A 13,225-nucleotide genomic window follows, 5' to 3' on the forward strand; every position below is an offset into this window, starting at 1 on the left:
AGTAACTACTTATTTGTCTAGAGTATTATAAAAATGACTTGGCCTTTTAATAGATGACCCTGTGGACTCCCATAACTTTTTTTTTTTGGCTGGGCAATGAGTACCCAGGGTCACACAGCTAGTAAGTGTCAAGTGTCTACGGTCAGATTTGAACTCAGGTCCTCCTGAATCCAGGGCCGGTGCTTTATCTGCTGTGTCGCCTAGCTGCCCCCTCCCATGACTTTTTAAGAGGTATAGGAAGATGGGGGAGAAGACAGGCAAAAATGCTATTTTCTTTGATTAAAAGTAAAACCAGATTAACATAAATTCACTGAATACAGGTATATAGGAAGAAGCCACAGGAACAAGATCAGGGAACACTAATGACAAGGGGCTCTGCTACAACTCAGCTGCTTAGTGAAAGATGACCAAATCACCTACCAGAACACAAGTAACACAACACACTAGGTATCTTTTTATCCTTCATGTAAATGATTAAGTACATTCAAAACAGGAATAAAAATTGAACTTTCAGTTACAGAGAACATAGTTATACAATGATCCAGGAGTGAAGTCATCAGGAAAATGAGAGAGAAAAAAACTGTAAAAAAATGAAAATATGAGAGCAATAAATACTGCACTTGACTATCTGTTTAAACTTGGGAGTAACAAAATGATGTTCTACCCCACAGAAGGAAAAGAAAAAAGAGAAACAACACTGACATCTAGTGTCTATCTAACATTGTATTATGGCAGAAAGAATGCAAAACCCTAATGACAGAGAAGTTTCCCCCCATAAGAACAGTGTTCTGGATGACCATGGTAAAACAGCCTGGCTGCTCTTCTGCAGGACCCACAACATCATCAAGCTTTTCTTTCCAAAGTCAGATTCTGCCCCATCAATTTCCATGAGTCCTTTCCCAGAAAAAATCTATCTTTGTCAATCAATAGCTGATTATGTTACTTTACAACCAATTTCTCTCTCATTCGAAAAACTTTCCAAAATTTGCATAGATTAGATTTACCTGGAGACCACTTTGTTTTCTGAGGACTGTCACCTCACTTTTCACTACTTTGTTTTTCTACCATCTCTACAATTTTCCATTAAGGAGGACCAAATGTGGCCTCTCCCCATTAAAAGCACATGCTCACTGGTAAGTGCTTGATAGTGCTAACCACCATAAAGTCCTTCCTCCCTCTGTGAAACACTCAGCTCTAAAAATGGAAAAATCCAGAGAAGGTATAGAAAGTTATGTTACCCATTTCTCTAATATTCCATCACACCCTCAGTTAAAAAAATTAAGACAAATGGAGAAAATGGAATTCTGCCTGCCACTGTCACTTACAGAATGTTAGGGCTGCAAGGGGCTTCTGAGATCAATGTAATCCAAACTCCAACATTATGAAGATAACAAAATTGAAATTAAAAAAGGAAATGGCTTGTCTAAGGTCATCTATCAAAGAAATAAGAGAACTAGACTTCAACCCAGATCTTTCCATTTGAAATCCTATACTGTTCTACTACCCTATAGCTCATAAAACTTTTCTGCTCTTCAAGCCAGAAAAATTCTAAAAAAAAAAAAAAAGTATTGGCTCTCCAATACTTTTGTAGTTGTTCAAAGGTTACTGCTCTATTCTTGCCTTTAGACCAAACAAGTTGCAACTAATCTGCTCTCCTCAGCACTCAAGCCCCTAGTGTGTTTTTTTCCCCAAGCCAGCAATGCGAATGACAATAAATCATTAAGTGTTGACTATTCTGGAGTTAATATATTCCTTTAAAGGGATATCTCTGGGTTCCAGAGTATTATCAATTAACACATCTTATCATATCTAAACTTCCCTTCTGGAAGAAAAAAAAGTGTCTTCTAGCAGTGGCTGGATTGACCACTTGGTAAGCATACTGTAGAGGGAAGACTCCTTGGATACAAGTTGGACCAGATGACCGGTAAGGTCCCTTCCAACTCTCAGGTTCTATGATTCTATAGTACCCAGAGAACTCTGGGAATAAGATATGAAGGAAGAAGACTTCACTTCCTTTCCAGGAATCTTTCCAGACTCTATGAAACAAGCTGATAAAGACAGTGAGTGACTCCCAAAGAAGTGATAAGTCTCAGCTAATTTAACAATACTAGGTTTCTAGTCCCTTTTAAGGGATAAAGTGATGTGTTAAAGGTAGTCCATTTTCCTACTCATCTGCAGGTAAAATACCCTAACATTCCTGATACTTACCTGATGATGACTGGTTGTTGGTTTTTCCTCTAACAAAGGCTTTTCTTTCAAATTCTCCAATGGACTCCTGTAGGTATTCTTACTTTTTTGGCGCAAGGTGGATGCCCGTAATTCTTTCCTTGCTTCTCTGTTATTTCCTATCTCTTCTGTGGTAGCTTCAGTTACTCCTTTGACTTGCTTTCCTGCATCATGATCCTTTTGCGACAGGGAATAAGAGCTGGGCAATACTGGGTCTCCAAACTCTTTTTTCTGCAAAAGATGCCTCTGAGCCAATTTCAGGCTTTTCTGATAAACCTCTAGCTGACACAGAATAATCTTAGTAAACAGGGTAGGGTCCACTCCAGCAGGACAGAATGGAATGCCCCAGTAATAGTGTACACGGCTTCCAATTTCCTCCCGCAGAAACTTAGCATCAATTGCATTAGGGAGGCAGGGTTGAAATGTCTTTTCTTTCCCTTGTGTAGCCATGAAAGAACCACAGCCTAGTTTACTATTTTCTTTAGGCTGTTTATACTTTGTATCCTCAGCCCACTGGCTAGTCCCACCATCAAAAAGGTTAGAGCTCTTACTCTCAACAACTGCCTGGTTAAGTTTATCCCCAGTTCCTGGACTGCCAACGACTGGCTGCACCTCCAAGTTTCCAGTGTGATCCAAACACTTCTCTCTTTCCTCCATTTCCTCTTCTTGGCTAACACATGAGTCTGCAAACAATTTTCGAGGTACCAGCTGCCACGTTCCTATAGGTACTCGAGAAAAGGTAGGACTCAGGACAAATTGTTTTTTACAAGGAGGACTTGATAAATTATCACTAGAGTCACTTAACATGGGTGAGGAAGGTGCTTCATTGGATTTAAGCGAACATTGGCTCTTTTCTTGAGATAAGATTATGCCTGATAATGAGTTTTCAACTATTTCTTGACTTAACCTCTTCAGCATCACAAGAGGGCTTTTAGGCATTTCTGTCTGTTCTGACTGAGATCCCTGTGACAGGGATGGGACAGATGAGTGTGGAGATTCAGGACAAGGAAACAAGCATTCGGGAGTCTCAGAAACCACTGGTTTCTCTTGGTGGTACTGTGCAGGTCTTGCAGGAGAAGAATCAGAAGGCTGGCAACTCTGAAACAAGTTACCCCACCCACCATAAAATTATTAATATAGATGCACATGAGGAAAAACATTTTTTTAAGTGGAGAATACTGCCCCTATAATAAGTTCTTCCTCTCCAACATCTGGACGCTCAATCTTTCTTCCATAAGCAGTGTTGACTGACATAAATGATGGCTTAGGAATGCTATTATCGCCAACTACATTCCATATCTTTCCATTTAATTTTTGTTTGCCCACTAAAGAGTTTATATCCATATATTAATACATATTTATATGAATATAATTTGAATCCTCAGAAAAGCTGCCAAATCTTATTTTTAATCTTCATATTATATCCTATCTCCCTGTCTCCACCAATTCCCACCCCAATCTTTACTCTCTCTGCTTTCCTCACAGGAGAATGCTATCCTGCATCCCATTCTTTTTAGTCTTTTATACCCAAATACACTTATTTTGAGAGTAATGTTAGCTAATAACTTTAAAGTTCGCAAAGGACTTTCCTCATAACAACCCTGTGGAGCAGGAACTTCTTATCCCCATTTAACAGAAGAGGAAAATGAGACTTAAGAGAGGTTAAATTATTTGTCTACAGTCTCACAACTAATAAGGACCAGAGTTTATAAATGAAGACAGACAGATCTTTTAGCTCCAAGTCTTATTAATCTTTCTTTTCCATGATACCACACTAAAGTAGGAAAGTACTTTTTATGAACTATTAGACTCTATTCTTCTACAACAGCCTAAAAAATCTACCAAGTAAATGCTTTCATATAAAAATTAACAACAATTCAAATAATGCTCACTCCCAGTGCCTCATGGGTTCTTTCTCATATGGATTTATAAACTATTCCTTGTTATTTTAGGTAATACTGTAAAATACTGGAGATTACACTCTTTCTAGTCACAAGTCTATGATTAAAGGAGTGAAAGAATACAGCTGTCCAACCCCATTACAACTTTTAAGGAGAAGTATAATTACATTCAGGCTCTCAGCAATGGCCTTCCTTAAGAGCTCCTCTTCTTCTTCCACCTGGTCATTCACTTGCTGCGCTTCCTGTTCACTCATTTTCAGAGCCAAAGCAAACTGTTCTTCTTCTGTCATCTCTGAAATGTAAAGGGGGAAAACAAATCATGTATTTGTTTGAATGCAAAGAATGGAATCACCAACTATTAGGAGCTGGACAATACCTCAGGGATCATCTAATCCAGTCAGTCACATACACTGCAATTTTCCCTCAGTCTAGAACTCTATCTGGGCGTCCGTGCCTCCAAGGCCTGAGCTCTCTCCACTATATCATGTTTTACATTTGCACAGGTTTAGTTTTTAAGTCTCCAACAATAGCCGTCCCACAGCATGGACCTGACCCCAAGCTCTCAAAAGCTATTCCCATGAAGCACAAGCAAAGTTGGAAACATTTCAAGTAAAATCCTGGAGATGGAGCCTGTGTGTCACTGGAAGACCAGCCTAGCTAATTTTGGAAAGGTTCATTACCAAAGGTCTGAGCCACCAGATTTCAGGTTTTTTGACAATACTTCAAAGGAAGGCGTCACTGATGAGTGTATTCTTTCCCTCCAATGATGTAAATTGCAACCTAGCAATACCTTCCTACTATGAAATTTCATTCATTCTATATATTCACCATAGAGGAAGAAAAAAATATCCTGGAATTTTTTGAACTCAGGGGTTTTCCCTAGGCTTACCTTTATGCTATGAAGAGCAGCTAGGTAGCACAATAGACTTGAAACAGGTATATATGAGTTCAATCCTATCTCAGACACTTACTAGCTATGTGATCCCTGTATAACCAACAAAATCTTTCAGCCTCAGTTTCCTCACCTGCAAAATGTGGATAAAAATTGTAACTCTCACACAGCTGTCATGAAACTCAAATGAGCCAACATAAGTAAAGCAGTTTACAAATCTTAAAGCATCATATAAGTGGGAGCAATGATAAGTATCCGAGGAAGACTTTAGTGGAGGTCCTAGTACATACTGAATTAATGTTTGAACCTGTGTTGTTGATGATAAAAAAAAATCTGCCAAAGGAAATTCTTGTGCTGGATTTGTGCTCCAGTACAATGTGCTGGAGTCTTTCCTCAAGCTCTTTAGATATTCCATGAATACCAATGAAGCACTTAGGCTATCTATCTCTTACTCTCACAATGTGTGTGATGAGCCCATTTTCCCCCCAGTTATACACTGCTCTAATGACATCTTATATACAGCCACCTGTCCTACAAAATTCCTCACTTACAATGTAGTACAGATTATCCCTGTCCTCTACAATGCCCTTTGAATGATATTCTACTTTAATAATTCAGACTACAGTATTTCATGACTTGAAGTCATACAACATCACCAGAACACTGGTATTAAAAGGACTTTGTTTAGGAAAAAGCCTGGGGTTATTAAAATAACTTAGGTAGTTTCTTAAAGGCAATACAATCCGCTCTCCTCCTCCTATTCAATTCTAGACCCAAATCACTGTCCATTGCAGTAAATGTCCAAGATAAATATACTAGACAAGCTCCGTAGGCTTTCCTTCCCTACTGCATAATCAAATAATTATTTTTCATCCACTTGGTTTTTTCTTGTGTGGCTATTTAGGACAAACTCTTTTGAGCAATTACGTATCTCACTGAATGAATGTATTTCATTTAGGAAGCTCTATAATGTTTCAAGACTTCATGAAACCAGCACACTATCATTCACAAACAGGAACACCTGGAAGAACTCATGATTCACAAAGAATACAGCTTTTGTTTGAACTGATTTGGCATTCTACCACATCCAACACGATGTTGAGGAATACTTCTGGTGAGCACACATATGTTTCTATCCCTTGTTTCATAACATTGCTGAATGTAGTTTTCTCTATTGTTCTAACTTTCAATGTATCTTGTTTATTCTGACATGTACATGAGAGATACCTTGTCAGAGGATGAATGCTAAGGAAACATTACTCAAACTGAATTATGAAAAAAAGTATAGTAGGATTTTTTTTTCTTTATATCATTTATTTGGTCAGCTGTTATTGTAAAGATGTGACCTAGTGCAGTATAATTTTGGAAATCTTTGCATCTCCTTTCTAGTGTCTTCATCAAGGACACCCTCAATCTGAGTGTTATTATTGTTTATGTCTCACTCTTTGAGATACCACCCCCATCTTTGAGGATTTTCTTCGCTTGCAATTTCCTGCTCCAGTTCATTTCACAGGTGAGGAACTGAGACAAAAAGGGTTAAGTGACTTGCCCAGGGTTACAAGATGGTAAGTGCCTGAGACCAGATTTGAACTCATGAAGATCAGTCTTCCGGATTACATGCCCAGTGCTCTATCTATTGCATCACCTAGATGCCCTATCAATTTGTGTATAAAGTCAAATTAAAATGTTATACAAATGTAAACATACAAACATGAGTCAGTAGTAATGGGTATTTTATTGGTTGCTGGTTTTTTGGTAATAAGGTTCAAGATTTATTTTTTTTTTGCACCTTTAGTGTCTTCCCCTCTTCCATAAACTTTGGGAATCAATCCCTCAATGTCTTCAAAACTTTTTACTTTCAACGTGAACCCCCTTTGTGGACCTTCTTCGTCTAGTACAACTGATTTTTCTATCTTCTGTTCTCCCCAATGCCATATCTACTTTCTCCAGTAACACAACGTGGACTATATGATAATGTCTAAATGTGGTGGTTCCACTATCATTGATCATGAAGACAATTTTATATAAAAATTCTTATGGATTTTCTGTTTTTCATCTGTCATCCTTTCAATTTCATTCTTTTTTTTTTTTTTTTGGTGAGGCAATTTGGGTTAAGTGACTTGCCCAGGGTCACACAGCTAGTAAGTGTTAAGTGTCTGAGGTCGGATTTGAACTCAGGTCCTCCTGAATCCAGGGCAGGTGCTCTATCCACTGCGCCACCTAGCTGCCCCTCAATTTCATTCTTAAATGTTTTATAGATGATCTTGCTTAAACAAACCATTTGCCAAATTTAGTGTAAAGTTATTTTTCTCTCCACTGTTTCTTGCTGGGTTTTTTTGAGGCAATACTGCTCATAATTAACTGCCCACTATTCAGTGTTGCCCTTGACTGCCTTATCTTTGCTTGCCTAGAAGATCAAATGCTATTGACTGGTGCAGTTTCTAGGCTCTTCTGTTTTCCTCACTGTATCAACTCACTTTCATGAATTAAACTTCTGTATAAATTTTTTTTATCGATGTCCTTCATCCATTTCCCATTTTTCAGTAGCAATAACTTGTTGAGATTCATGTTAGGATAGAGTTGTTTCAATTGCATGCCACATCTTTCTTTATTTTTTCATCTGGTTTTGATCTTTGCTCCAACAAATCTACAAGTTTGGCCGCACTCAAGAGTCAGGAACAAGCACCTCTCTCCCTTCTTTGCAGAGGTAAGGAACTATGGTTAAGGAATATTCCACATATGTCAAATACAACTCATTTGTTATTGGTTTTGCTGAACTGATCCTTTTTCCCTCTTTTTTATTCTGTGTTACAAGGGATATTTTGAGTATAGGAGAGATATACTCGAAATTAAAGGTAATGTAAAAAAAATAAAGCTATTAATAAAAATAAAACAAAAGCAGAAAAACTTTTTAAAAAACCTAAATCAATGGTATGATGGTACATAGTCAATGAATTCAGGAATGAATTCCATGTCAGTATTAAGTTGCTTCCCAGCTATTAAAATATAATCAATTTTGGTTTTGGAGATATTATGTTTCTCTCCATATCCATGGTCTGATGATTCTTTTCTCAGAGGTGTTCATGATAGTCTTAAGATTTCTGTGTAGTCTCTAACTCTTTGGCTTCTTATTCCTTACTCCTAAACCATATATTTGTAACATTTATCATATTTGCATTGTAGCCACCAAATATAAAAGCATATAATTTAATTTGGAGAGTTCCCCATAGAATTTCTCCATCTCCTTCTATTATGCAACTGATGAGTCTTGGAGCCATCACTGCACATAGAATCAACATCCTTTTGTCTTACAGTCTCACTAATAGTGAGAATGTCAAGATTCACTCAATTCCTCTAGTAAAGTCCTCTCTTTCAAATCTAAACAAACATAAATGTGATTCTTAGCCTTCCAACATTCTGATATTGTTAAGGCAGAGGTAGAAGATGTCATGTAAGACTAAGGTCTGTTTTATATTTTTCTTTGTTTAATGGGCTTCTGTGGCAAAAGATTTCATCCCCAAGTAGCCAACCTATTCATGAGATAATCTTAATCAACAGGGCTAGCCTTCAAAAAGTTGTTTCCAGTTCTGTAGCCAAAGTTTTGTCCAGCTTATGCACCACTGACATGTTTGAAGAAAACCCAAGATCACTTCTTTGTCGTAATAATGTGCTTGTTGAGTTTTTAGTCACAGCAAAATCATCTACTAAGGCAAAGAGATTTTGATCACTATCACTTACAAAACCATGGATCTTTCAAGTAATTTATTTAAAATCAACTCTGTTCTTTTCTACATCTGCCTTGTGATATGGGCCTTGAATAATCTTAACCTAAAACTTCAGGTGACAACTACAAACAAGCACTAAGTTATTATAAAAATAAAATCATATGCTTAATTTAAACAACTAAGTTTTATTAGGAAACCAAAGGCAATCTGGGGGGAAAAAGAATGATATTCCAAAATAATAAATTTATACAAGAAAATAATTAAAATGAACTGGCATTTTCCATTGACATCATTTATCTATTTTACCATAGTATACATGTGTATACTACAATATATATGTATATATGCACATATATGTATGTATCCAACCCTAATTTCTCTCTTGAACTGCATTCCTGAATTACCAGCAGCCTGATGGGTAAAATCCATCTGGATGTCCTACAGTACTCTCAAATCAATATTTTTTTTCTTTTTTTTTTTTTGGTGGAGCAATGAGGATTAAGTGACTTGCCCAGGGTCTGAGGTCAGATTTGAACTCAGGCCCTCCTGAATCCAGGGCTAGTGCTTTATCCACTGTGCCACCTAGCTGCCCCCTCAAATCAATATTTCTAAAACACAACTTCTTATATTTCCCCCAAAACTCATTCTTCCTCCAATGCTCCTTAATTCAGTTGAGGGTACCCCCTCATCCTTCAATATCATCTAAGTTCCTGACTAACTTTTCCCTCTCACTTGCCATATCCTTTCATTTGTTAAGCCCTGTCAATTCAGACTCCACAATTTTTCTCATATACAACTCCTTTTCACTATTCACATAGGCTATAACCTAATTCAAGCTCTCATCACCTCTCATTTGGATTACTTTAATATGGTCCTAATAATTGTTCTTCCCATTTCCAATTTGTGCCCTCTCCAATTTATCCTCTATTGGATGGTCAAAGTGATCTCCCTAAAACACAGATCTGCTCTTGTCACCACCATTTCCAAACTAAGCTGACTGTACACTGGCCATCATGCTCAACTCCTTCCCCCTCACCAGAACCCCGGACTGTGCCCTTGGGATGCCAAGCTTTGAAAGGCAAACCTTATTTTTTTTTCCATTTTTAATATTTTATTTTCCCCCAATTACATGTAAAAATACTTTTAACATTCAGGTTTTTTAAAGTTTTGAGTTCCAAATTCCACCCACACACACACACACCTCCCTGAAATGGTAAACACTCTGATATTGGTTATATATATATGCAATCATATAAAACATTTCCATTAGTCCTTTTGTGGAAAAAAAAACTTGAAAAAACAAAGGAAGGAAGAAAGGGAGGGAGGGAAGAAAGGAGGGAGGGGGAGGGAGGGAGAGGGAGGGGGGAGAGGGGGATGGGGGAGAGAGGGAAGGAAGAAACAGAGGGAGGGAGGACAAGGGGGAGAAAGGGAAGAAAGAAATAGAGGGAGGGAGGAGAAGATAGGGGGAGGGAAAACAGTATGCTTCAGTATGTATTCAGACACCATCAGTTCTTTCTCCAGAGGCAGATAGCATTTTTCATCATTAGTTATTTGGGATTATTTTGGATTGCTATATTGTTGAGAATAGCTAAGTCTAACATAGTTGATTATCACACAACATGGCTATTACTGTGTACAATGTTCTCCTAGTTCTGCTCACTTCACTTTGTATCAGTTCATGTAAGTCTTTCCACATTTTTCTGAAATCATCCTGCTCATCATTTCTTATAGCACAATAGTATTCCATTACAATCATATACCACAACTTGTTCAGCCATTCTCCAATTGATGGCATCCTCTCAATTTCCAACACTTAGCCACTACAAAAAGAGTTGCTATAAATATTTTTGAACAAATAGGTTCTTTTCCCTTAAAAAAAAAAAATCTCGGGGCAGCTAGGTGGCGCAGTGGATAGAGCACCGGCCCTGGAGTCAGGAGTACCTGAGTTCAAATCCGGCCTCAGACACTTAACACTTACAAGCTGTGTGACCCTGGGCAAGTCACTTAACCCCAATTGCCTCACTAAAAAAAAAAAAAATTAAAAAAAAATCTCTTTGAGATATAAACCTAGCAGTGGTATTGCTGGATCAAAGTTTGAAAGCCCTTTGGGCATAGTTCCAAATTGCTCTCCAGAATGGCTGGATCAGTTCACAGCTCCCCCAACAGTCCATTAGTGTCCCAGTTTTCCCACATCCCCACCAACATTTATCATCTTCCTTTTCTATCACATTAGACAATCTGACTGCTGTGAAGTGGTACCTCAGAGTTGTTTTAATTTGCATTTCTTTAATCAATAGTGATCCAAAGCATTTTTTCATATGACTATAGATAGCTTTGATTTCTTTGTCTGAAAACTGCCTGTTTATATCCTTTGACCATTTATCAACGGGGGAATGACTTGTATTCAGGCAAACCTTATCTTTTGGGGGGTTTTTTGTTTTGTTTTAGTAAGGCAATTGGGGTTAAGTGACTTGCCCAGGGTCACACAGCTAGTAAGTGTTAAATGTCTGAGGCCGGATTTGAACTCAGGTACTCCTGAATCCAGGGCCGGTGCTCTATCCACTGTGCCATCTAGCTGCCCCAGGCAAACCTTATCTTGCCTAGGAATCTCTACACCACTTCCTGGTCACCATTTCCAAACCATGCAGTCACTTCTATCTCCCTTCCCTTTATGTTTTGTCTTCTCCCATTAAAATGTAAGCTTCTTGAGGACAGGTATTATTTTGCTTGCTCGTATTTATCAATCAGTCAGCAAACATCGAGTGCTACAGTGTTACCAGCTATTACAGAGGATACAAAGAAAGGCAAAAATATATTCTTGCTCTCATGAAGTTAACATTGTAATGGGAAAAACAATATGAAAATAACTACATACATATAAAATACACACAGTGTAAATGGAAGGTTACATCAGAAAGAAAGGACTAGTAAATAGAAAGGGCCAGGAAAAGCCTCCTAAACAAGATAGGATTGAACTGAGTATAAAGGAAGCCAGAGAAGCTAATATTTGGAGCCAAGGAGGAAGTATGGGAGACAACTAGTAAAAATACACTAGCTAGAGGACTAATGTAAAAACACACCAGAGGCCAAATCGCTAACTGCTCAGGATGTCTCAAAAGGGATTCCTATATAGATGAAGGTAGGTGAATGGAACTCAGAGGTCCCTACCAAGTCTGAAATTCTGAGATCCCATGAGGCTAAAATGCCTTTGCTTCAGTTCTTGGCCAAGAGGGACTGGTTGGTTGATTATATTTTGATTAGGGATGAAAGTTGTTTTCTTTAGGTTTGTGATCGATGATTTGGAGAAAAGCTTTTTAAAGCACTGAGGCATATAAACACGGCAGTTTTAGTCAAAAAAACAATAAATAAATATTTACTAAGCATCAGATACTATATTAGCCACTGGGCATAGAAAAATAAAAATTATATTGCTCCTGCCTTCAAGAAGCTTACATTCAATGGAGGAGACAAAACATACATAAGACAGATGGATAGGACAGAGCACTTATCAAGCTCTTATTTTGTGCCAGGCACTGCACTAAGTAATGGACCTCAAATAGGTTTCTCTGCATCAAATGCCTAATCCATCCTCCATTCAACTACCAAAGTGATTTTCCTAAAGCGTAGGTCCACCAAAACACAATAAACTCCAATATCTCCCTATTATCTTCAAGAACATATATAACATTAGCTGTTTGGCATTTACAGCCCTTTACAACCTGGTCTCTTCCTACATTTCTAGTCTTACATTTTATTACTTTCCCTGCAAGGAAGCTATGATTCAGCTAGCCCTTATCACAATTCCATGCATTTTTTACTGGATGTCCACCATGCCTAGGATTCTTTCTTTCCTTGTCTCTGCCTCCTGGCTTCCCTGGTATGTTTCAGATGACTTAAATCCCATATTCTTCAAGAAGCCTTTCTTAAGCCCCCAATGCTAGTGTCTTCCCTCTCAGATTATCCCCCGTTTATGACCGGTACATATTTGTTTGCAAGTTGTCTCCCCCATTAGAATGTGAACTACTCGAGGGCAGGACCCCTTCTTTGTATCCCAAATGCTTAGCATAGTGCCTGATGCATAATGAACACTAATTGACTGATTACTGCTCTACTTTTGCTCTAAGGGGCAAAGGAGAACAAAGGTAACCCCTCTTTCACATGACAATTTTCAAATTGTAAAGACTGCCCTGTTCATTCAAACCTCTTCTAAATATTCTCAGTTCTCTTCAAGTAGTTCTAAAGATAAAATAATTTATGTGGGAAGCATTGTAAACAATTAAAAGACATTTGGCATAGATATCCTGTTCCTATCATCTGTTCTTCAACTATAAGCAGGGATGTTAAATGCCAGGCAAACATCAGAACCAGATTAAAATGCAATGGTGAAAAATTTACAAAAATAAATAAAAACACAATAGAATGTAGATAATGTTAACATGTGGTTTTTAAATTCACATAGGACAATTTAGTGGCCCCTGTTT

At 37.9% G+C, this 13,225-nt stretch overlaps 1 protein-coding gene across 3 annotated transcripts in view; it reads right to left on the minus strand.

Annotated features, from left to right (window-relative positions):
• Window positions 1-13,225, minus strand: part of UIMC1 (ubiquitin interaction motif containing 1) — a 140,860-nt gene that overhangs the window by 77,317 nt on the left and 50,318 nt on the right. For 2 of the 3 annotated variants that reach the window (XM_043981649.1, XM_043981650.1), the window contains 2 exons: window positions 4,295-4,419; window positions 2,209-3,324 (listed from right to left, as the gene is read on the minus strand). In XM_043981649.1, coding sequence (XP_043837584.1) covers window positions 2,209-3,324; window positions 4,295-4,419 — 1,241 coding nt within the window. The remainder of the gene's footprint in view (window positions 1-2,208; window positions 3,325-4,294; window positions 4,420-13,225) is intronic. The other variant, XM_043981651.1, reaches the window with a different exon arrangement.

This window comes from Dromiciops gliroides, chromosome 2 (genome assembly GCF_019393635.1).
Source record: "Dromiciops gliroides isolate mDroGli1 chromosome 2, mDroGli1.pri, whole genome shotgun sequence".
Lineage (NCBI taxonomy): Eukaryota > Metazoa > Chordata > Mammalia > Microbiotheria > Microbiotheriidae > Dromiciops > Dromiciops gliroides.